The sequence below is a fragment of the Balaenoptera musculus genome, chromosome 3 (genome assembly GCF_009873245.2).
Source record: "Balaenoptera musculus isolate JJ_BM4_2016_0621 chromosome 3, mBalMus1.pri.v3, whole genome shotgun sequence".
In the NCBI taxonomy this organism is placed as follows: domain Eukaryota; kingdom Metazoa; phylum Chordata; class Mammalia; order Artiodactyla; family Balaenopteridae; genus Balaenoptera; species Balaenoptera musculus.
Genome location: NC_045787.1, coordinates 168,507,146 through 168,533,845, shown reverse-complemented (window position 1 = coordinate 168,533,845; position 26,700 = coordinate 168,507,146). Strand labels below are relative to the sequence as shown.

At 41.9% G+C, this 26,700-nt stretch overlaps 1 protein-coding gene across 1 annotated transcript; it reads right to left on the bottom strand.

The window, feature by feature from the left end:
• On the bottom strand, nt 1–26,567 carry LOC118891899 (zinc finger protein 77-like). The gene is made up of 4 exons (XM_036845800.1): nt 26,450–26,567; nt 3,157–3,283; nt 1,930–2,107; nt 1–1,524 (listed from the first exon to the last, which is right to left on the bottom strand). Exons 1-4 carry the CDS (start codon nt 26,450–26,452, stop codon nt 333–335), a joined length of 1,500 nt encoding a protein of 499 aa, XP_036701695.1. The 5' UTR covers nt 26,453–26,567; the 3' UTR covers nt 1–332.
• Between the last annotated feature and the right edge of the window lie 133 nt (nt 26,568–26,700).

Below are 26,700 nucleotides of genomic sequence, written 5' to 3'. Positions count from 1 at the left end.
GACTGTATGATTATTTAAAGTTGGAGAAAAAAAATATAAGTAGTACAGATGAAGTAGACATAGAGGGATAGTTATTATCTTAAGTATTCAGATCAGCAACATGAGCTAGAAATTAATACACTGGGATCCCTATTCAGGATGAGGCACTTACCAAGGCAAAACCATATTTATCTCTGTTAAAAGATTTCTGTTGTGCTCTGAGTTTTCATGTACAAAATAAGTGAAGTGCTGAAGGTTTTCCCACATTTTCCCTTTCATAAGTTTCCTCTACAGTGTGCTGCTCACATTACAAGTTTGAAGAGAGAATGAAGTCTCTCCCACGGTCCCTGGATTCAGAGTTTCTCCCCAGCGTGTATCCTCATGTGTCCTCGCAGGTTTGCGGGGTACCAGAAGGCTTTCCCACATTGCTGACATCCGTAGGGCTTCTCCTCACTGTGCATTCTTACGTGCTTTCGTAACGACGAGGGCCAACAGAAAGCTTTCCCACACTGTGTACATCTGTAGGCTCTCTCCCCACTGTGCGTTCTCATGTGTCCTCGAAGGGAGGCGTGGCGAGTGAAGGCTTTCCCGCAGTGCTGGCATTCGAAGGGCCTCTCCCCAGTGTGCGTTCTCTCGTGTTCCCGGAGGGATGTGGAACAACTGTAGGCTTTCCCGCATTCCATACATTCATAGGGTTTCACTCCGCTGTGCATTCTCACATGCTTTTTAAAATATCGCTGATGCCTGAAGGCTTTCCCACAGTGCTGACATTCATAGGGTTTCTCTTCGCTGTGTGTTCGTGTGTGTTCTCGAAGGGATGAAGAGCAACTGTAGGCTTTGCCGCATTCCGTACATTCATAGGGTTTCATGCCACTGTGTGTTTTCACGTGTCTTCTGAAGTATTTGGGACAACTGAAGGTTTTCCCGCATTCCTTACACATGTAAGGTTTCTCTCCAGTGTGTATCGTCACATGTCCTCCCAGGGATGCAGGATATCGGAAGGTTTTCTCACATTCCTTACATTCATAGGGCTTCTCTCCAGTGTGAGTTCTCACATGCCGTGCAAGGTAGGAATAATACATAAAGGATTTCCCACATACTTTACACACATGGATTTTCTGTCCATGGTGACCTCTCTCACGTCCCTTAAAGGATGAGGGACAAGTGAGAGCTTTTCCAGATTTCTTACACTCTGAAAACTGTTTACTACTGCCACTCTTCACATATCTCTTAGATGCTCTCCCAGCATCCTGATGTTTTTCAGGTTTCTCTACAATATCTGTTTCCCCAGGAGGATTTAGGCACGAGACACAGCTGCAGGCTTCCCCACATTCTTCACATGTATAATGTTTGTGTCCAGGGTGAGATCTTTGATGATTCTTCTGGAAAGAACGATCCCTGAAGGCTTTTCCACACTTAGTGCATTTATAGGGCTGAATTCCAGTCGGAAAACCCTTATGCACAGTAAGATGTGTAATCTGGTTCAGGGTTTCTCCACATTGATGACCTTCATTACCTTTGCAGAGATTCTCCACCAAACCATTTCTGTTCAAAATGGGAAGAACAGTATTAGGGATTAATGATTATAACTGATTTCTTCATTAATGATTTATTGATGGTTTTTCATTATTATTTTCACTATGTATTTGCCATTTTCAAGGAATGGGTATGTTGTAGGCACTATTTGCATTGTGACAACATGTAACAAGCTTAATGCTCTGGCTGAGGGCTCAGATAGAGGCATAACGTTCTGTGTTTCTTACATACAGGGTTTCCTGGTCGTTGTTTCCAACTGAATTATGTTTCAGATACCTCACATTTATGAAAGTATTCTCTTGTGAAAATTTTCTAAGTACAAAATTGTTTAGCTAGGTTTATACCTTTTCTTTAGTTTCAAGTTAGTCTAACAGTCTGCAGAAATCTGTCTTCCCCTGTAGCTGTGCCACTCACCTGAAATCCCTCTCCTGGGTTTGGTGACCTCGGATGTTATGAAATATCCAGTTTTCTCCAAAAACAGAACAGGAATCATTTCTTGTGCATCTTACTATTTTCTTTTCACTGCATAGTTCATTCTCCAAAATATCCCATTGAGGACTTGATCCACTGGTTTTAACTTGAGGGCAAGAACCTGCAACAGTTGGTAGCATAACTAAATCTTCAGGAACGAAATGGTGGAATAAAGGAAAGAAAAGAGACCATATGCAGATTTCTTTCCATATACTGACCCAAAAATGTAAACAAATTTTATAAGGAAAAATGGACATGGGAACAAAGAAAAACTCTGAGGACCCTGGCTATTTGGAACTTTGGCCATCGTACGAAAAATGAGTCAAAGTGGCAGCTTGTTCACTAAGAGATACTTCAAAAAGAATGGAGACTGATGTCGAGATCAATATTTTCAGAGAAGTAAAGTAGGACGGAACTGGGTAAAATGCACATTCCCAAATGCTCCCTTTGTAAGAGGAGCTACAGAAAGACTTCCCAAGTGGGCAAAGATGGATGAAAAGTCCAACAGGGAAGCCAGGTTAATGACAAAAGTCACCTTCTCAAAGACAGAGTCATGTTTCTAACAGGTATGTCCAAATATCACTCCCTTATCCAGAACCTGCTCCTCCTGAGAGGTGTGCCCTCCTGGTGATCGCAGGCACAGAGGCCCTAGACGAAGCCTACCTCCACTGATCCAGCTGCCACTGGGAGATCGGATGGTGTGTGGCTGCTTTCCTGCTTGTGGAGAAAAGCTCCTCATGGGGAGGATGGAGGACAACAAACCATCCATGAGATGGGCCAATTCTCTGGTCCTCAAGTCACTGACAATGGGTAAGTGTGGGTTTAATTGCAGCAAAATTATCACGTCAAATGTATACTGATCACAGTGTAACTTTCACAGGGTGAAAACCATAATGCTGCTCCCACTGCCCTAGGTGACACTGCAGACTACACTCACATTTATAAAATTGGGGACCCTCAGGATTCTGATCAAGAGTAACAAAAAGTCAATCAATACAGTAAACTTTGTTTTCATGGAAAAGCTACCTGACCCTAGGTAGGTTTCATGAAAGGTTGGACTGTGTCTGTCTTTTTTCCAACATGTTCCCATCCTTGTCCCTAATAAGAAAGGACAATTGTAAGAAATATTTGTTCCCTAAAGACTAAGTGCAAGGAGGAAGCCATCCTCACCCACGGAGGCCAGGTTCCTGAAGGTCTCCAGCATCACGTCTCTGTAGAGCTTCCTCTGAGCCGAGTCCAGCAAAGCCCACTCCTCCATGGTGAAGTTCACAGCCACGTCCTCAAAGACCACTGAGTCCTGAAACAGCCACAGGTTCTATGTCAGCAAGGCTCCCTCTTCACCTCCATGTGTGGAAGGACGGGGAGGCTGACAGTCGGGAACTGGACTCAGTTCCTAGGACTCCTGAGCTTACACTCTTGTGGGAAATGAATACACACAAGCCAATCAAATGCATTTTACTCAGTGATGGTAAGTGCTGGAAACTGAAGCAAAGTGTAACAGCAATACTTGATAAATACACACACATAATTAGAAAGAATTGTTTTTACTGAAAGAGTATATCCTAAGATATGGTAAAGACTGAAAAATGAAATCATCATTCAGATAACATGGAAATGGATACCTGGCTTGGTCAAAAGTTATTACTACCTTGTCACCTCCAAGAACCAGAAACAGAACGTCAGTGCTGCTGGATCTGAATAACGCTTAACTTGAAGGCAACAGCAGCAGGGAGTCTGGTATAGCCCCCTCATATCCGACAGAGGCAGAGATACAACCCCCAGCCAGGATAAGATGGACACTAGGGGTATACAGGCAGTCCAGGGCCCAGGGCCTGGCACATCCACTCGGTAAGAAAAGGCCTGGTTCCTCAGGAATCTGTCAAGCCAGCAAGGCCTCTCAAATAAATAACAGAGTGCTCAGAATTCAAGGAAGAGGCCCCCAAAACAAGAGCTGTTGAAGGATCTGATGGTAATGGAGTCAAGTTGACTTTAACAGGGAGAAAAAAGAACCTAATTATTATTTTTGGAGAAATACTGGGGACTTCCCAGGTGGCGCAGTGGTTAAGAATCTAAGTGTCAATGCAGGGCACACGGGTTTGAGCCCTGGTCCTGGAAGATCCCACATGCTGTGGAGCAACTAAGCCCATGCATCACAACTACTGCGCCACAACTACTGAGCCCACATGCCTCAGCTACTGAAGCCTGAGTGCTCCAGGGCCCATGTGCCGCAACTAACCCTAACCTTATTTATGAGCCTACATGCTACAACCACTGAAGCCCGTGCACCTAGAGCCCATGCTCTGCAATGAGAAGCCACCGCAATAAGAAGTCCACACACCTCAAAAAAGAGTAGCCCCTGCTCACCACGACTAGAGAAAGCCCGCCTGCAGCAACAAAGACCCAACACAGCCAAAAATAAATAAAATTTAAAAAAAAAGAAATATGGGACCACACTGTGCTGATGATATAAAGAGACAATTACAAAATTAAAAATGAGAGATTTTTTAAAACAAAAATATCGTCTCAAAATCTGAAGGAAAAAAAAATCCCCACAACATCAGCTACAGAGAAAGCAAGGTTACTTCAACTAGGGTTGCAACTGGGTTTGCTAATCACACACCTGATGAGAGGCTTGTATCAGAAATATATTTTAAGAACTCATATGACAACAATAAAAAAAAAGATAAGAATATAAAAGACAAATAATACAGTTAAATAATGGGGCAATAAATGTGAATAGACAATTCTCCAAAGAAGATATACAAATGGCCAGTAACCATATGAAAAGATGCTCAATAGCATGAGTAATTGGTGATCCATATACAAAATTGAATTGTGGAGAGACATTTCCCAACCCCTTCTATGAGGCTTGTATTATCCTGATACCAAAACAAGAAAAAGACATCACATGTAAAGAAATCTACAGAGCAGTATTCCATATAAATATAGACAAAAACATTCCTCAACAAAATATCCACAATCCAAATCTAGAGGAATATAAAAAGTATTCAACACCATCACCAAGAGGGATTTATCACAGGAATAAAAAGTTTGGTTCAAAGAAACAAAGCATTGGTATCATATACCTTATTAATAAAGAACAAAAACCATATGATCACCTCAATAGACTCAGGAAAAGTATCTGTCAGAACATCACCTTTTCGTGATGTTCTCCTCTAAGTGGAAAAGACCACAACTAGAAATATAAAAACCAGAAAGGAAAAGTTTCACTGGTAAAGTCAAAGATAAAGTAAAGGTAGTAGATCAACCACTTACAAACCTAGTAGGAAAGTTAAAAGACAAAAGTAGTAAACTTATCTATATCCACAATAAGTAGTTAAGGGAAACAGAAAACAACATATGTAAAATATGATACAAAAAATATTAAAGGACTTCCATGGGGGCGCAGTGGTTAAGAATCCGCCTGCCAATGCAGGGGACACGGGTTCGTGCCCTGGTACCGGAAGATCCCACATGCCACGGAGCAACTAAGCCTGTGCACCACAACTATTGAGCCTGTGCTCTAGAGCCTGCGAGTGACAACTACTGAAGCCTGCGCACCTAGAGCCTGTGCTCTGAAACAAGAGAAACCATCTCAGTGAGAAGCCTGTGCACCGCAACAAAGACCCAACGCAGCCAAAAATAAATAAATAATTAATTAATTAAAAAAAATTAAACACAAGGGGGAAGACTAAAAATGCAGGGCTGTTAGAACTTAAGGTAATCATGTATATAGAGAGGTTGCTATGTATAAACCTCATGGTAACCACAAACTAAAAATCTATAATAGATACACACAAACGAGAAAGTAATCCAGACATAACAGTAAAGATAGTCATAAAATCACAAGAGAGCAAAAGAAGAATAAAGGACAAAAATAAAAGCTATAAAAACAACCAGAAAGCAATTAACAAAATGGCAATAAGTACATACCTATCCATAATCACTTTAAAGTAAATGGACTAAATGCTCCAGTCAAAAGACATAGAGTGGATCCACCACAGGGCAGACAGCAGAAGCAAGAACTATAATTCTACAGTCTTTGGAGTGAAAACCACATTCACAGAAAGAATGGCAAAATTAAAAGGCTCAGGACTATGTACCAGATGAAGGAACAAGATAAAAGCCCAGGAAAACAACTAAATGAAGTGGAAATAGGCAACCTTCCAGAAAAAGAATTCAGAATGATAGTGAAGATGATCCAGGACCTCGGAAAAAGAATGGAGGCAAAGATCAAGAAGATGCAAGAAATGTTTAACAAAGACCTAGAAGAATTAAAGAACAAACAAACAGAGGTGAACAATACAATAACTGAAATGAAAAATACACTAGAACGAATCAATAGCAGAATAACCAAGGCAGAAGAATGGATAAGTGACCTGGAAGACAGAATGGTGGAATCACTACTGAGGAACAAATTAAAGAAAAGAGAAATGAAGCCAGAGACCTCTAGGACAACATTAAATGCACCAACATTTGCATTAAAGGGGTCCCAGGAGGAAAAGAGAGAGAGAAAGGACCCAAGAAAATATCTGAAGAGATTATAGTCAAGAACTTCCCTAACATGGGAAAGGAAATAGCCACCCACATCCAGGAAGCACAGAGAGTCCCAGGCAGGATAAACCCAAGGAGAAACACGATGAGACACATAGTAATCAAACTGACAAAAATTAAGGACAAAGAAAAATTATTAAAAGCAACAAGGGAAAAAGGACAAACAGCATACAAGGGAACTCCTGTAAGGTTAACAGCTGATTTCTCAGCAGAAACTCTACAAGCCAGAAGGGAGTGGCATGACGTATTTAAAGTGATGAAAGGGAATAACCTACAACCAAGATTACTCTACCCGGCAAGGATCTCATTCAGATTTGACAGAGAAATCAAAAGCTTTACAGACAAGCAAAAGCTAATAGAATTCAGCACCACCAAACCAGCTCTACAACAAATGCTAAAGGAACTTCTCTAAGTGGGAAACACAAGAGAAGAAAAGGACCTACAAAACAAACCCAAAATAATTAAGAAACTGGTAATAGGAACATACATATCGATAAGTACCTTAAATGTGAATAGATTAAATGCTCCAACCAAAAGACATAGACTAGCTGAACAGATACAAAAACAACACCCATATATATGCTGCCTATAAGAGACACACTTCAGACCTAGGGACACATACAGACTGAAAGTGAGGGGATGGAAAAAGATATTCCATGCAAATGGAAATCAAAAGAAAGCTGGAGTAGCAATACTCATAGCAGATAATATAGACTTTAAAATAAACACTGTTACAAGAGACAAGGAAGGACACTACATAATGATCAAGGGATCAATCCAAGAAGATATAACAATTATAAACATATATGCACCCAACATAGGAGCACCTCAGTACATAAGGCAAATGCTAACAGCTACAAAAGAGGAAATCGACAGTAACATAAAAATAGTGGGGGACGTTAACACCTCACTTACACCAATGGACAAATCATGCAGACAGAAAATTAATAAGGAAACACAAGCTTTAAATGACACAACAGACCAGATAGATTTCATTGATATTATAGGACATTCCATCTGAAAACAGCAGATTACACTTTCTTCTCAAGTGCACACGGAATATTCTCCAGGATAGATCACATCTTGGGCCACAAATCACGCCTTGGTAAATTTAAGAAAACTGAAGTCGTTATCAAGCATCATTTCCGACGACGATGCTATGAGATTAGAAATAAATTACAGGAAAAAAAACGTAGAAAAACACAAACACATGGAAGCTAAACAATACACTACTAAATAACCAAGAGATCACTGAAGAAATCAAAGAGGAAGTCAAAAAATAGGTAGAGTCAAATGACAATGAAAAAACGATAATCCAAAACCTATGGGATGCAGCAAAAGCAATTCTAAGAAGGAAGTTTACAGCAATACAATCCTACCTCAAGAAACAAGAAAAATCTCAAATAAACAATCTAACCTTACACCTAAAGGAACTAGAGAAAGAAGAACAAACAAAACACAAAGTGAATACAAGGAAAGAAATCATAAAGATCAGAGCAGAAATAAATGAAGTAGAAACAAAGAAAACAATAGCAAAGATCAACAGAACTAAAAGCTGGTTCTTTGAGAAGATAAACAAAATTGATAAACCTTTAGCCAGACTCATGAAGAAAAAGAGGGAGAGGACTCATATCAATAAAATTAGAAATGAAAAACAAGTTACAACAGACACTGCAGAAACACAAAGCATCAAAATAGACTACTACAAGCAATTCTATGCCAATAAAATGGACAACCTGGAAGAAATGGACAAATTCTTAGAAAGAGGGGCTTCCTTAGTGGTGCAGCAGTTGAGAATCCACCTGCCAATGCACGGGACACGGGTTTGAGCCCTGGTCCAGGAAGATCCCACATGCCGCAGAGCAACTAAGCCCATGCACCACAACTACTGAGCCTGTGCTCTAGAGCCCGTGAGCCACAACTACTGAGCCCGCATGCCACAACTACTGAAGCCCGCGGGCCTAGAGCCTGTGCTCCACGAGAGAAGCCACTGCAATGACAAGTCCACGCACCACAACGAAGAGTAGTCCCTGCTCGCTCCAACTAGAGAAAGGCCACGCACAGCAACGAAGCCCCAACACAGCCAAAAAAAAGAAAAAAATTCTTAGAAAGATATAACCTTCCAAGACTGAACCAGGAAGAAGTAGAAAATATAAACAGACCAATCAGAAGTAATGAAATTGAAACTGTGATTAAATATCTTCCAACAAACAAAAGTCCAGGACCATCGTTCTCAAAATCTTCCAAAAAACTGCAGAGGAAGAACACTCCCAAATTCATTCTACAAGGCCACCATCACCCTGATACCAAAATCAGGCAGAGATACTACAAAAAAAGAAAATTACAGACCAACATCACTGATGAATACAGATGCAAAAATCCTCAACAAAATACTAGCAAACAGAGTCCAACAACACATTAAAAGAATCACACACCATGACCAAGTGGGATTTATCCCAGGGATGCAAGGATTCTTCAATATATGCAAATCAATCAATGTGATACACTATATTAACAAATTGAAGAAGAAAAACCATATGATCATCTCAATAAATGCAGAAAAAGCTTCTGACAAAATTCAACACCCATTTATGATAAGAACTCTCCAGAAAATGGGCATAGAGGGAAACTACCTCAACAAAATAAAGGCCATATATGACAAACCCACAGCAAACATCATCCTCAATGGTGAAAAACTGAAAGCATTTCCTCTAAGATCAGGAACAAGACAAGTTTGCCCACTCTCACCACTATTATTCAACATAGTTTTGGAAGTCCTAGCCATGGCAATGAGAGAAGAAAAAGGAATAAAAGGAATACAAATTGGAAAAGAAGAAGTACAAGTGTCACGGTTCACAGATCACATGATACTATACATAGAAAATCCTAAAGATGCCTCCAGCAAACTACCAGAGCTAATCAGTGAATTTGGTAAAGTTGCAGGAAAATTAATGCACAGAAATCTTTTGCTTTTCTATATGCTAACAACGAAAGATCAGAAAGAGAAGTTAAGGAAACAATCCCATTCACCACTGCAACAAAAAGAAAAAATAACTAGAAATAAACCTACCTAAGAAGGTAAAAGACCTGTACTCAGAAAACTATAAAACACTGATGAAAGAAATCAAAGATGACACAAACAGATGGAGAGATATACCATGTTCTTGGATTGGGAGAATCAATATTGTGAAAATGACTATACTACTCAAAGCAATCTACAGATTCAATGTAATCCCTATCAAATTACCAATGGCATATTTTACAGAACCAGAACAAAAAATCTTAAGATTTGTATGGAGACACAAAAGACCCCGAATAGCCAAAGCAAACTTGAAGGGAAAAAACGGAGCTGGAGGAATCAGACTCCCTGACTTCAGACTATACTACAAAGCTACAGTAATCAAGACAATATGGTATTGGCACAAAAACAGAAATACAAATCAATGGAACAGGATAGAAAGCCCAGAGATAAACCCATGCACATATGGTAACCTTATCTTTGATAAAGAAGGCACGAATATACAATGGAAAAAAGACAGCCTCTTCAATAAGTGGTGCTGGCAAAACTGAACAGCTACACGTAAAAGAATGAAATTAGAACACTCCCTAACTCCAAACACAAAAATAAACTCAAAATGGGATTAGAGACCTAAATGTAAGGCCAGACACCGTAAAACTCTTAGAGGAAAACATAGGAAGACACTCTATGACATAAATCACAGCAAGATCCTTTTTGACCCACCTCCTAGAGAAATGGAAATAAAAACAAAAATAAACAAATGGGACCTAATGAAACTTAAAAGCTTTTGCACAGCAAAGGAAACCATAAACAAGACGAAAAGACAACCCTCAGAATGGGAGAAAATATTTGTAGATGAAGCAACTGACAAAGGATTAATCTCCAAAATATACAAGCAGATCATGCAGCTCAATATCAAAAGAACAAACAACCCAATCCAAAAATGGGTAGAAGACCTAAATAGACATTTCTCCAAAGAAGATATACAGATTGCCAACAAACACATGAAAGGATGCTCAACATCACTAATCATTAGAGAAATGCAAATCAAAACTACAATGAGGTATCAACTCACACCGGTTAGTATGGACATCATCAGAAAATCTACAAACAACAAATGCTGGAGAGAGTGTGGAGAAAAGGGAACCTTCTTGCACTGTTGGTGGGATACAGCCACTATGGAGAACAGTATGGAGGTTCCTTAAAAAACTGAAAAAAACTGAAAAAAGAATTACCATATGACCCAGCAATCCCACTACTGGGCATATACATGCACCACAATGTCCATTGCAGCACTATTTACAATAGCCAGGTCATGGAAGCACCTTAAATGCCCACTGACAGACGAATGAATAAAGAAGATATGGTACATATATATAGTGGAATATTATTCAGCCATAAAAAGGAACGAAATTGAGTCATCTGTGGAGACGTGGATGGACCTAGAGACTCATACAGAGTGAAGTAAGTCAGAAAGAGAAAAACAAAGAGTGTATATTAACACATATATGTCGAATCTAGAAAAATGGTACAGATGAACCCGTTTGCAAGGCAGAAATAGAGACACAGATGTAGGGAACAAACGTATGGACACCAAGTGGGGAAAGTGGTGGGGGGGGGATGGTGGGATGAACTGGGAGATTGGGATTGACATATATACACTGATTTGTATAAAATAGATAACTAATAAGAACCTGCTGTATAAAAAATAAAATTTAAAAAAATTAACAAAATGAACAAAAAAGAATGACTCACATTCTGGTGAGATTTTTAAAAATTTTTTTAAATGAAGAAATATCAGTTAGAGAGAAAAAAATCATTAAAAAAAGAAAAGACATAGAGTGGCTGAATGGATACAAAACCAAGACCCATATATATGCTGCCCATAGGGACTCACTTCAGATCTAAAGATACACAGATTAAAAGTGAGGAGATGGAAAAAGGGATTCCACACAAATGGAAACAAAAAGAAAGCTGGAATAGCAATAATTAGACAAAACAAACTTTAAAACAAAGATTGTAACAAGAGACAAAGAAGGACATTATTTAATGATAAAAGTATTCATCCAACAAGAAGATATAACATTTGTAAATATATATGCACCCAACATAGGACCACCTAAATATATGATGCAAATATTAACAAACATAAAGAATGAAATTGACAGTAACACAATAGCAGGGGACTTCAACACCCCACATACATCAATGGACAGATCATCCAGACAGAAAATCAGTACTGAAACACCGGCTTTAAGCAACACATTAGGTCAGATGGACTTTAAATTATACACACACACACACACATACTATAGTTTTTATATATAAAACATTCCATCCAAGAGCAGCAGAATACACATTCTTTTCAAGTATACATGGTACATTCTCCAGGATGCATCACATGCTAGACCACAAGTCTCAATACATTTAAGAAGAATGAAATCATATCAAGCATCTTTCTCAACCACAACAGTATGAGAAATATATTCTTATATATATACATATAAGAAAAGAACAGCAAAAACCCCACAAAAACGTGGAGGCTAAACAACATGCTATTAAACAACTAATGGTTTATTGAAAAAATCAAAGAGGAAGTAAAAAGATACCTGGAGATAAGTGAAAATAGAAACACAATGTTCCAAAAATCTATGGGATGCAGCAAAAGCAGTTCTAAGAGAGAAGTTCATGGTGATACATCCTATCTCAGGAAACAAGAAAAACCTCAAATAAACAATCTAACCTTACACCTAAAGAAACTAGAAAAAGAATAACAAGCAAAACCCAAAGTTAGTAAAAGGAAAGATGTAATAAAGATCAGGGCAGAAATAAATGGAATAGAAACTAAAAAAAACAATGAAAAAGATCAATGAAATGAAGAGCTGCTTCTTTTAAAAGATAAACAAAATTGATGAACCTTTGGCCCACTCATTAAGAAAAAAAAAAGAGAGCCCAAATAAATAAAATCGAAAAAGAAAGAGGAAAAGTTATAACCAAAACTACAGAAATACTAAGGATCATAAGAGATTATAACAATTACACACTAATAAAAAAAAATGGATAAATTCCTAGATGTGCAATCTCTCAAGACTGAATCAGAAAGAAATATAAGAGGGACTTCCCTGGTGGTCCAGTGGCTAAGACTCCGTGCTCCCAATGCAGGGGGCCTGGATTCGATCCCTGGTCAGGGAAATAGATCCCACGTGTTGCAACTAGAGACCCTGCATGCCGCAACTAAAGATCCCACATGCCACAACAAAGATCCTGCATTCTGCAACTAAGACCCAGCACAGCCAAATAAATAAATAAATATTTTTAAAAAAAAAAAGAAAGAAAAAAATATCAGACATGAGTGGACCAGTTACTAGTAATGAAATTGAATCAGTAATATAAAAACAAAAACCAACAAAAAAAAACCTCCTGACAAACAGAAGTCCAGGACCAGATACCTTCACAGATGAATTCTACCAAACATTTAAAGAAGAGTTAATCCCTATCTTTTTCAAACTATACCAACAAATTGAAGAGGAAGGAATGCTTCCTAGATCGTTATATGAGGCCAGCATCACCCTAATACCAAAATCAGACAGACACTAAACACAAAAAGAAAACTACATGCCAATATCACTAATAACATAGACACAAAAATCCTCAACAAAACACTAGCAAACCAAAATCAACAATACGTTAAAAGGATCATTCAGGGCTTCCCTGGTGGCGCAGTGGTTGAGAATCTGCCTGCTAATGCAGGGGACACGGGTTCAAGCCCTAGTCTGGGAAGATCCCACATGCCGTGGAGCAACTAGGCCCGTGAGCCACAACTACTGAGCCTGCGTGTCTGGAGCCTGTGCTCTGCAATGAGAGGTCACGATAGTGAGAGGCCCGCGCACCGCGATGAAGAGTGGCCCCTGCTTGCCACAACTAGAGAAAGCCCTCACAGAAACGAAGACCCAACACAGCCAAAAATAAATAAATAAATTTAAAAATATGGAACTCACCATCTTAAAAAAAAAAAAAAAAAAGGGATCATTCACCATGATCAAGTGGGGTTTATCCCAAAGATGCTAGGATAGTTCCATATCTGCAAATCAGTCAATGTGATAGAACTCATTAACAAATTGAAGATTAAAAATCATATGATCACCTCAGTAGATTCAGAAAAAGCTTTTGACAAAATTCAACATGTGTGTATGATAAAAACTCTCAACAAAGTGGGTATAGAGGGAACATACCTCAACATAATAAAGGTATATATGACAAACCTAGAGCCAATATCATATTCAATGGTGAAAAGCTGAAAACATTTCCTCTAAGATCAGGAACAAGACAAGGATGCCCACTCTCACCACTTTTAATCAACATAGTATTGGAAGTCATAGCCCCAGCGATCAGACAATAAAAAGAAATAAACAGAATCCAAATTGGAAAGAAAGAAGTAAAACTGTCACTGTTTGCAGGTGACCTGATACTATACGAAGAAAATCCTAAAGATGCCACACACACAAAAAAACTATTAGATTAAATGAATTCAGTAAAGTTTCAGGATATAAAATGAGTATACAGAAATCTGTTCAGTATCTAAACACTAACAACAAACTATCAGAAAGAGAAATTAAGAATAATTCCACTTACAATTGCAACAAAAAATAAAATACCTGGGAATAAATCTGAGGAGGTAAAAGAACAGTACATAGAAAACTATAAGACACTGATGAAACGGAAGATGACACAAACAAATGGAAAGATTTATTGTTCTCTTTGATTAGAAGAATAAATATTGTTAAAATGACCATACTACTGAAAGCAATCTACAGAGTCAAGGCAATCCCTACTAAAATACAAATGGCATTTTCCACAGAACTAGAACAAACACTTCCAAAATTTGTATGGGGACACAAAAAACCTCAAATAGCCAAAACAATTTTCAGAATGAAGAATGAAGCTGGAGGTATCATATTCTCTGATTTCAAACTATACAACAAAGCTACAGGAATCAAAACAGTATGGCAGTGGCACAAAAACAGACACATACATCAAAGGAACAGAATAGAAAGCCCAGAAAGTAACACACATTTATTTGGTCAATTAATATATGACAAAGGAGGCAAGAATATACAACGGGGTGGTGGGGGGGAAGATAGCTTCTTTAATAAGTAGAAAACTGGACAGCTACATGCAAAAAAAAAAAACAAAAAATAAAACCAGACTACTTTCTCACACCATACACAAAAGCAAACTCAAAATGGACTAAAGTCTTAAATATAAGACCTGAAGTCATAAAACTTCTAGAAGAAAACATAGGCTGGATGCTCTTGGACATGTCTTAGCAATATTTTTTGGATATGTCTCCTCAGGCAAGGGAAACAAAAGCAAAAATAAACAAATGGGACTACATCAAGCTAAAAAGCTTTTGCACAGTGAAGGAAACCACCAATAAAATGAAAAGGCAACCTACTGACTGGAAAAATGACATGTCATTTGCAAATGATATGTCTAGTAAGGGGTTGATATCTAAAACATATAAAGAACTCATACAACAACAAACAACTCAATTGAAAAATAAGCAGAGGACCTTAACAGCCATTTTTCCAAAGAAGACACACAGAAGGCCCAAAGGCACATGAAAAGGTGCTCAACATCACTAATCATCAGAGAAATGCTCAACAAAACCACAATGAGATATCACCTCACATCTGTCAGAATGGCTATTATCAAAAAGAAAACAAGTAACAAGTGTTGGTGAAGATGTGGAGAAAAGGGAACCCTTGTGCACTATTGGTGGGAATGTAAATTCATGTAGCTGCTATGGAAAACAGTATGGAGTTTCCTCAAAAAATTAAAAATATACTCTATAGCACAGGGAACTCTACTCAATACTCTGTAATGGCCTATATGGGAAAAGAACTTTTTTAAAAAGTGGACATATGTATATGTATAACTGATTCACTTTGCTGTACACCTGAAACTAACAGAATATTGCAAATCAACTATACTCCAATAAAAAAATGTTTTTTAATTAAAAATAGAACTACCTCACAATCCAGCAATTCCACTTCTGGGTATTTTTCCAAAGAAAACAAAAAACACTAATTGGAAAAGATACAGGTACCTCTATGTTCACTGAAGCATTATTTAGAATAGCCAAGATATGGAAGCCACCTAAGTGTCCACCGATAGATGAATGGATATGGATATATATATATATATATATATATATATATATATATATATAATGGAATATTACTCAGCCATAAAAAATAATGAAATCTTGCCATTTGTGACATAAACCATATGATTTCACTTATATGTGGAATCTAAAAAACAAAACAAATGCACAAAGATAACAAAACAGAGTCATAGATGCACAGACAAATAGCAGTTGCCAGAGGGGAAGGGGTTGAGAGGATGACTGAAATAGTTGAGGGAGATTAAGAAGTAACAGCTTCCAGGCTTCCCTGGTGGCACAGTGGTTAAGAATCTGCCCCAATGCAAGGGACACGGGTTTGAGCCCTGGTCCGGGAAGATCCCACATGCCGCGGAGCAACTAAGCCCATGCGCCACAACTACTGAGCCTGCACTCTAGAGCCCGCGAGCCACAACTACTGAAGCCCATGAGCCTAGAGTTCGTGCTCCGCAACAAGAGAAGCCACTGCAGTGAGAAGCCTGCGCACCGCAACGAAGAGTAGCCCCTGCTCACCACAACTAGAGAAAGCCCGTGCACAGCAACGAAGACACAACGCAGCCAAAAATAAATAAATAAATATAATTTTAAAAAGGTAACAACTTCCAGTTATAAAATAAATAAGTCACTGGGATAAAATGTACAGTGTAGGGAATATAATCAATAATAATATTATATCTTTGCATGGTGACAGTTGGTAACTAGACTTACAGTGGTGATCATTTTGTAATGTACAGAAATAGTGAATCACTATTTCGTGCACTGGAACTAACAAAGTGCTGTAGGTCCATTATACTTCAAGAAACAAAGAAACTCATAGAAAAAGAGATCAGATTTGTGGTTACCAGAGGCAAGGGGCTGGGGGAGTGGAAAGTGGATAAGGTGGTCAAAAGGTACAAACTTCCAGTTACAAGTTAAATAAGCACTAGGATGTAATGTACAACATGATTAATATAATTAACACTGCTGTATGTTATACATGAAAGCTAAGAGAATAAATCCTGAGAGTTCTCGTCACAAGGAAAAAAAAATTTTTTTCTTTTTTAAATTTTGATTGGAGTATAGTTGATTTACACTGTTGTGTTAGTTTCAGGTGTACAGCAAAGTGAATCAGTTATACATATATATATATCCACTCTTTTTTTAGATTCTTTTCCCATATAGGCCATTACAGAGGATTGAGTAGAGTTCCCTGTGCTATACAGTAGGTCCTTATTAGTTATCTATTTTATCTATAGTAATGTGTATATGTCAATCCCAATCTCCCAATTTATCCCTCCCTCCCCTTACCTCCTGGTAACCATAAGTTTGTTTTCTACACCTGTAACTCTGCTTGTTTTTTTTTAATAAATTTATTTATTTTATTTATTTATTCTTGGCTGCGTTGGGTCTTCGTTGCTGCGTGTGGGCTTCCTCTAGTTGTGGCGAGCGGGGGCTACTCTTCGTTGCGGTACGCGGGCTTCTCACTGCAGTGGCTTCTCTTGTTGTGGAGCACAGGTTCTAGGCGTGCGGGCTTCAGTAGTTGTGGCATGTGGGCTCAGTAGCTGTGGCTCGCAGGCTCTAGAGCGCAGGCTCAGTAGTTGTGGCCCACAGGCTTAGTTGCTCCACGGCATGTGGAATCTTCCCGGACCAGGGCTCGAACCCGTGTCCCCTGCATTGGCAGGTGGATTCTTAACCACTGTGCCAAACAGGGAAGTCCCTGGTCTCCTTTCAATACAACAGAGTGAAAATGGTGATCCCAAAGCCACCTTAATAATGGAGGTTTCCTGAATAGAAACATGGCCCCAGACTCCTCCACGTGCCAGCCTAAAGCAGAGCAGGTCAGCCAGGCTCATTTAGGAACCGCCACTACCTAGGTATTGTCTGTATCCGCCAAGGACAGTTCCTGGAGAAGAGTCTGCCCATTACCCTGCACCATCCATAAGCCTTATCATCCTTGTTGAAACTCCTATCACAGCCCCATCAAGTAAGAAAAAAGACAAAAAGAACCACTTTCAAAAGCCCAGAATCGAGAGCTGGCAGATACACGGAGTCAGCAAGGAGAACCTCCCCGGGGATGGGCTGGGTTGATGGTGTGGTGAAGCCTCGTAGAGGGAAAACTAGTTTTTCCTTCTTCTGTGCTGGGAAATAAAACAGTTTTCCCTACTGTGTGTTTCTTCCCTGTGTGTCTCTTTACCTTCACAGAGAACACTTCACTTCAGACACTTCTGGTCTCCAGTGTGTGGCAGTTTCTCCCCACACCAGGCAATTCTCTGTGACTCCAACTGGGTTTCCCATGCTTTCACTCAGTTCTGACACACTCTACCTGGAGAGATCCCACAGGTTAAGGGCTCAGTCCCTCAAGACTGATCCCAACCCCCGAACACGCACACACTTCAGACGCCAGTCTCAAGACCAGGCTGTCACCTGTGCTTCTTCTGACCTACGAGCTATAGATCACAGGTTCCTACGACCCCTTCTCCTGGGGTTCCATTAATTTGCCAGAGTGGCTCACAAAACTCAGGGAAGCGCTTACCCACGTTTACCAGTTTAATAAAGGATGCGATAAAGGATACAGACGAACATCCTGATGAAGGGAGGAGTAGGGTGAGGAATGTGGGAAGTGGCACGGAGCTTCCATGCCCTCTCTAGGCGTCACCCTCCCCACACCTCCCCCTGGTCACCAACCCGAAAGCTCTCTGAACTCCATACAACTGGGATTTTGTGGAGGTTTCATCACAGAGGCAGGAATGGTCATTAACTCCATTTTCAGCCCTTCCCCCTTAAGAGAATGGGGGGTGGGGCTGACAGTTCCCAGCTTCTTATTGTGGCTTGTCTTTCCAGTGACCTGACCTCATCCAGGAGGCATCCATGAGCCCAGAGTCACCGCATTAGAACAAAAGGCACTTCTATCACCCAGGAGATTAGAGGGGTGTCAGGAGCCAGGGGCAGAGACCAACATATATCTTCTATCATCTCTTAAGTCTTTAAACACAAATGGCCCTAAATGTGATGATTTGCCCTCAGACTTGAAAGCAAGGAAAGAGTGTCCTATCAAAAGGAAACGGGGGATCTTCCCTGGTGGTCCAGTGATAAAGACTCCACCTTACAATGCAGGGGACGCGGGTTCGATCTCTGGCGGGGAACTAAGATCCCACATGCCGCGAGCAACTAAGCCCACACGGCACAACTACTGAGCCTGCGTCCTAGAGCCCACGAGCCACAACTACTAAGTTCATGCGCCTCAACTAGAGCCCACGTGCCACAAACTACAGAGCTCATGCGCCCTAGAGCCTGTGTGTCACAACTAGAGAGGAGCCCGAGCACCACAACGAAGAGCCCGAGAGCCACAACGAAAGATCCCGCATGCCGCAACTAAGACCTGATGCAGCCAAAAATACATAAAATAACTAAATAAGTAATAAATAAATCTTTAAAAAAAAAAAAACAAGGAAACTGGGCTCAAAATGCTTCATGAGGGACTTCCCTGGTGGCGCAGTGCTTAAGAATCCGCTTGCCAAAGCAGGGGACATGGGTTCAAGCCCTGGTCCGGGAAGATCCCACATGCTGCGGAGCAGCTAAGCCCGTGCTCCACGACTACTGAGCCTGCTCTCTAGAGCCTGCGAGTCACAACTGCTGAGCCCGTGCGCCACAACTACTGAAGCCCGCGCGCCTAGAGCCCGTGCTCCACAACAAGAGAAGCCACCGCAATGAGAAGCCCGCACACCGCAACGAAGAGTAGCCCCTGCTCGCCGCAACTAGAGAAAGCCCACGTGCAGCAACAAAGACCCAACGCAGCCAAAAATAAATAAATAAATTAATTTATTTATTAAAAAAACAAAAACAAAAAACCCCAAAATGCTTCATGACTCTTTTGTGGTATGGAGGGGCTTTTTGCAAAATACAATTTTAGGTATGTTTCTTGGGTTAAAAAATGTTGCAAGGGACTTCCCTGGTGGCGCAGTGTTTAAGAATCCACCTGCCAATGCAGGCGACACGGGTTTGAGCCCTGCTCCGGGAAGATCCTACATGCCACGGAGCAACTAAGCCCGTGTTCCACAACTACTGAGCCTGCGCTCTAGAGCCTGTGAGCCACAACTACTGAAGCCCACGTGCCTAGAGCCCATGCTCCGCAACAAGAGAAGCCACTGCAGTGAGAAGCCCACACACTGCAATGAAGAGTAGCCCCTGCTCGCCGCAACTAGAGAAAGCCTGCATGCAGCAACGAAGATCCAATGCAGCCATAAATAAATAAATAAATAAATAAATAAATAAATAAATAAATGTTGCAAGCTGACAGTTCATGAAAGATGTAGTTCTAGTACACTATTTTCACACACCTGCCTTAATAACAGGTGAGTAGGTCACTCTTCTATGTACTTTATGGAGCCTGTTGAGCTTTGAAAATGGACAAATACGGGAAATAATAAATAATCAGTACTAAGTTAAATGATCTGATTCTAGTGGATTTGATTTTTTTTTTAAGGCGTATGAAGTGCTTTTCAAACTCTCATCCCAATGGAGCAAAATACCGATGAACAATTCTTCCCCTGCAGGATCCATGTTAATGGAATCTCATCGTCAATCAAGTCTTCATCTCATCTATCTCCCTATCACTGAAGCATAAATTTCTTGAGAGCAACTGAAATACCAGTCTTGGAACTTTTTACATAATCTTCTTGTCATTCCTTCCTACTGTTCAACAAGGAACTGCTCCTCTTTAGTAAACAGATATCTGTGTACACCACTGGGTTGCTCTGGGTCAAGATGTGCTTCATCATGAGAGCTTTCAGGGTGTGGGGAATGGGAGAATATAAAAAACAAATCTGCCCAATGCATTTGAGCAGAAGTGCTGGTTCCTATTTAAAGCCTGTCTCTTAACCTGCATATACCAGGATGGGAGCAAAAGATGCCTTAATATGTCACATGTCATGTGCTGAAGACAATAAGGTTGGTAAATGCCTGTTTATCTTCTGTTCTGTGTTTTTATTATTTTTTTAACTTTTAATTAATTTATTTATTTTGCCTTCACTGCGTGGCATGTGGGATCTTAGTTCTCCGACCAGGGATTGAACCCGCGTCCCCAGCATTGGAAGCGTGGAGTGTTAACTGCTGGACCACCAGGGAAATCTGTGTTCTGTGTTTTTAGTTGTTTAATAACTGAGGTTTTCTAAATGGTTTGTCATAAAACCACATTTCAAGTTTTGTTTCTTTTCAGAGAATCTTTTCAAGTATTCAAATGTATTTATCACCCTGATCTCTCAATAATAATAGACACAGAAATCTCTCTAATGCTGATCTGTAGTAGATGCATGATTTAAAAAAATTGTTAATAGGGGAAACTAATAGAGTAAGTTTCACCAGGAAAAAAATATTGTAATAGAAGAAAACATTTACCTTTATTCATTGCTCAAATGTTTGTGTACGTCACGCCCCAAAAGAATACGAAAATAAACAAAGAATCAGATTTTTAGTAAGTTTCCAGTATACAAACTCATAAAAATAAATCTTGGTGTATTTTGAATCACTAGAAACAAGCAATTGAAAAGTAAAATTTTCAGGACTTCCCTGGCAGTCCAGTGATTAAGACTCCATGCTTCCAATGCAGGGGATGAGGGTTTGATCCCTGGTTGGGGAACTAAGATCCCACGTGTTGCAAGGTGCGGCCAAAAAAAAACAGTAAAAAATTTAAATATTAGACCTTTAAAACTAATTGCTACAAAAACTAATTTTCTTTAAGTCCTAAATTATGTCTAATTAAGGATATAAACTGATTTGTGGATAAAGTCCAAAATGTTATCAAACGACACCACAGTAAAATGAAATAAATGGAGAGATGGTCACATTCTCAGTAAGGAGACTTGATGTCACAGGACGTCAGCTTCTCCCAAACAGGTCAAGAGTTTAAGAAAATTCCATTGACTCTTCAATTCCATTGAAGGTTTGCTTTGGGTTTTGTTCTGGGGGTTGTTTCTGTTTTGTGTGAACTTAAGAAAATCTACTTTTAAAAACTGAAATGGAAGACAAACTTCTAAAATAGCCAAGACTTTCTACAGAACAAGGTGGTGGGATTTTCCCTAACAGACATTGAAACTTCTTAAACTGCAGTGATTAGGACAGGATGGTGTTAACAGAGGGATGGACAAATACACCAATGGAAAAAAACCACAACGCACTGAAACAGACCCACATGTTTTCAGCACGTGGATCTACGCCAGAGCACTTGATGCTGGGCAGGGGCCAGATGATGACACTTTGATGGGGCAGTGACCACTGGATATCTACAGGGGAATAAGAAATCTTTTTCCTTATAACTGCATGTACAATAACCAATTCACTGTGGGCTTAACTATGAGAGACGAAAGTAGAACACATTGAGAAGTTACAGGAAAATGCATTATGACTCGACAATCGGGGGAGTTTTCTTATAGAGGAAAAATAGAGTAAGCTACAAAGGAAGATGAAGAATGTCAAGTCTATTAAAGTTAAGATGTGTCCATCAAATAGAATAGAGAGAACTGATGAACCACAATCTGAGAGAACATATTTGGCACACCGAGAAATGAAAAAGGTTGAATGTCCAGGGTATGTAAAGAAAGTATAATAAGTCAGGAAATATACAAATGAATTACAGGTGAGGAAATGACTGAAAACTATTTCACAGAAGATGAACACCACTTATAAGAAGTGCTCAACCCCAATGGTTATCAGTAAAAACCAATATACAATCACAAGGAGATCCCACTTCACATATTACGATGGACAAAATTAAGCTGGATACTCTTGAGCCAGGCTGGAACCTGGGACCCTTTGTTGCAGTGCCTGCAACTGGACAACCATCTCCTCCAGCAGCAAAATACAAAGAAACTATAAGGGACTAAAAATAACTGCACACAGGCTTGGGGCAAATTAGGAATAACAAGATACAAAAAGACCAAAAATCCAACTGCCACTTCTGAGGAGTCCGGAGCAAAAGCAGGGTATTGCCCATGCGCCTGGCACACAGCACCACCAAGCGGGTGGGCACACCACCCAAGCCACCCCTCCGGCCCAACTGCTGGACTAGACCCCCCCCCATCCAATATAAGAGAACCCAGCTCACCCCCACCCGCTCCTCAGAGAGTAAGCAAGGAAACCTGTTACTTGTTTTCACTCCCTAGTGCTGCAGCAGGAGCCCCAGTAAAGCCTTGATTGGAATTTCTTGTCTGGCCTCATCAATTTCTGTTGATTCAAGTCCAAGAACCCTGGTCAGTAATACTCCAAGTGCTGGAAATGGCGTAGAATCAACGCTAGACTCCAGCCCTCCATCCACACTTCCTAGTATTTTGAAAATATCCATCATCTACAATCCTACAATGTTCCTTCCACATGTAAAAAATTTATATTGCATTGGCATTTGGAGACAAAAATCAAGGAGTATAAATAATAGCACTGCTGATAAATCAAAACTAACCACGAGACAACCCAAGCCCCACAGGACTGTATGGAGGATACCACCTGGTGACTCCCCTCCTCTGAAACCAGCACGTGTGAAACAGACTGGGGCCAAGAACCACGTAGAAGCATTCTGTGTGCCATTACTGGTGTGGTACGGGTCATATTCACTTACTGCAGATTCAGCAGAAGCAAAATCAAAACGCTGCTTGGTGATGAGGGACAGGTGTAAAGCTGCAAAGAATACCAAAAAGACCAGGACGATCGGCACCCTGGGGGTCGCTCACTGGGAAGTGCTACCAACCGACCAAGGGAATAAAAATCTACACCTTCAAGTAATGGAACAAAAGTCTTCAGTAGTCACACACTGAGTCACATGACACAAGGTTCCATCGAGGAAACAAAACGGAAGAGCAGCCAAGTGTGAGCCGCTCAGATCAGCAGCGTGCTGCCCATGGTGCACAAGGAAACCCCAAGTCACAAGGTCAAAGCCATCCGAGCTGGGGGGCTGGGATCCCCCTGCCGACACACAGCCTGGCTGGGCGCCCCCAGGGCAGGGGGAGGGACCGAGCGCCAGAGCTCAGTGTGGAAATGCCGCCTCCTGTGGACCTCAATTCTCACCCAAGAGAAAACACTCAAGTTGAAGTCCTGACCCAGAGAAGCTCTCCAATTCATCAACCCTCTCAGCAGCAGTTGAGACCAAGGAGCCTTCCCTAAGTCTGACCTTCACAGACTCACTCAGGGTGCACACATCACACTCAATTCACCAACTCCTTGGATGAGGCCAAAAGCAAAGATCAGCAAACAGGTGAGGGCAACACAACCTCAGCTGACAAACCACCCCCAGCCCTTCTGCAGGTGGATCCCCTACCCCATGCTCATGCCATAAACACCTCCTTCTGTGGTGGTTCTACGGTCTGGAGGCCACATGTGTGGGGACGGGTGGCCACAAGGGCCCAGAGCACCTTCCTTCACCTCCCTCACAGGCTCAGCTTGTCCCCGCCCCAGATGATGCACCTGCTTCAAGCACCGTGGGTCATTTACAGGAGACAAAGACCCCTGTCTCAGTGTGTAAATGAGAACCTGCAGGATCACTGCTTCCTCCTGTGTTCATGGATAACGTAGGAGAGGGAAATTGTAGGGCACTTTTATGGTTTGAGCAACTGGTTACTGCTCATCCCTTTCAGAAGACAGGCATCAGTTCACTAATATCCTCAGGATGACAAGCTGTAACTCATCTAATCAGAAGTGAGCAAGTCTCAGTAGCACTGGTCACATTCCGCAGAATTTCCATTCATCTCTGTTGTCCAGGTAATAACAGTTAGTGGACCAGATTCAGACAGTGTCAGAACTCTGCACCCTGCATGGAAGAGTCATTACAATTTCTCTGAATCTTTTTACTCCATCTCTCCACCCATTTCACATGAAGGGGTGGGACTGCCTGCATTTCCTGAAATTCTAATGGAAGAGAAAACATTTTCTGTACTGAGACACTTCTCCCCAGAGGCATCTCTGGTTAAGGCCCAAAAGCCTGGAATAATACAAGTCAGCAGGAAAGGGCAAAGACCTGAGATGCTTACTACCCTCACTAAGGAGAAGAAACCAGGCAGGAAGAATGCAGAATTTTACACTTGCTGAAACCGGAAGCTGGATTAGGGAAAGGAAGCTATTAGTGCCGAGCTGGACCCAGAGGAGGCAGCTCACAGGTGTCACGGGACAATGCTGAACCCTCCCTGAGCCCTGTGCTCCTGGAAACTTCGATGGAAGCTGAAAGGACCCCCCACCCTTTGGTGTTCTGGAAAACAGCAGGCTGCAAGAAACCGCCCCTGTGCCCCACCTGACTCAGATAAGACTCACATGGAGGCCCCTTGTTTAGCCAGGACAAGCCCAGACACGGTCCGCCAAAGCCCCATCTCCACCTCATCAGTGATTAGCAGAACTGTTCCCCCCACTGACCAAGCAGAACAAATGCTTGTTGGCCAAACTTTGGTTCAGCTCCTCTCCTTCCCCCTGACCTGGCCTCACCGCAGCCAGCAGACAGACTCCTAAGGACAGGCTGGCCTCAGGGATCTGCTAGCTGAGCATCTCACCTGGTCCTTCCTGGTGTTGTTTAAGCCTCTGTGTAAAAGAAACTCTCTTTGCCCAACTCTTGAGACGCTTGCAGATCTTGGGGTCAGATGTCCCCCTTCCTGCAGAGCCCCCTGTGCCTCATGCAGCAGACCCTTCTCCCCCTGCAGGAACTCATTTGAATGAAAGTCTGCCTTTAGGAAGTTTGGAGTTTTATTTGACACTGGCTTGACCCAGTGTTCACAATTGCCCATTTCTTACCCAAATTTTACTTAGGCTCCTGTCTACCCACAGGCCCCTGACTTTGGGTCACCACTCCCTTCCCCCGACCCCACTGAGAAGCACTGAGTTGCAGAGCAAACCCTCCCCCCGGCCCCCCTCCCCGACCCCGGGCTGAGAATGCGCTGACCACAGGAACGCCCCATTCTGTCAAACAGCCTTGCTCTCACCCTCCTCACCCACAGCCCTTTTCTGTTTAGTCTGAGACCCTGGCACATTTGTGGGATCCGAGCCCTGTTCCTATTCCAAGTCTTTGGAATATTAAAAACAAGACCACAGCCCCAAACGGAATCGGTTATGCTAAGTCCCAAATCACCAGAGACTTAATTACAGTTTCAGCCTCTCCCAGAAACGGAATCTGAAACCAGTCAGTCAGGAATTACCTGGTCAGCACAGTGAAGTGATCTGCCTGACAGACCCCTGCGCTCCGTAGAGTAACCTGGCCACAGACAATCAACTTTCGCTACTTTCTTTGTCCCGCTCCCTCTGCCTATGGAAGACTTTCATTCCGTGCACCTCCTGGCAGCGCCCTTATAGATACGCTGGATGGGAAGCTGCCAGATTCATGAATTGTTGAATACAGCCAGTAAGAGCTTCAAAATGTACTCAGTTGAATTTTGTTTTTTAACGGGAATAAAGTCTCTCCTTACCCAATAAGGGTTTGACTTTATCTGTCAGGTCACGGCGGGTTCCCTCACCTCCGCCCCTGACCACTGCCCGGGTCACCCGGTCCTCCCTGGGACCCCCAAGGGACGCATACTCAGGTCGGGACTCCCCCGCACCACCACGAGAGGACGGGAAAGACAGGACGCCGGGACCGCACCCCGCGGCCGAGAGGGAGACTCGGGTCAGAATCCAGGGGAGCGGGCGCGGAAGACCCGGGCCTGCCTCAGCTCCCAGCCGGTCCTAATCAGCTCCTCACGGTCTCTGGCCCCGGCCCGCGCACTCACCATCTCCGCGCAGGTCCTGGGTGTCCAGGGCGTCCTCCCGCGGCCCCGCGATCTGGGCCGGTGAGAGCCACAGAGACTGGACACTTGGGTCCGCGCCCCGCAGGTGCGCAGGCGCGCCGAGATCCGCCGAGAGCGACGCCTGCGCGGGCTGGGAGGGCTGGGAGGGCTGGGAGGGCTGGGAGGGCTGGGAGGGCTGGGAGGGCACCCACCCCCGACCCTGATTGGACGGAGCTCCGGGCCTCCGCCCTCTG

What these genes read in the sequence shown, in the direction of transcription:
- LOC118891899 (XM_036845800.1), bottom strand. An exon ending in CAGGAACCTGGCCTCCGTGG is followed by an intron (nt 2,108 to 3,156) that starts GTGAGGATGGCT and finishes CAACTGTTGCAG; the next exon opens with GTTCTTGCCCTCAAGTTAAA. An exon ending in ACCCAGGAGAGGGATTTCAG is followed by an intron (nt 1,525 to 1,929) that starts GTGAGTGGCACA and finishes CATTTTGAACAG; the next exon opens with AAATGGTTTGGTGGAGAATC.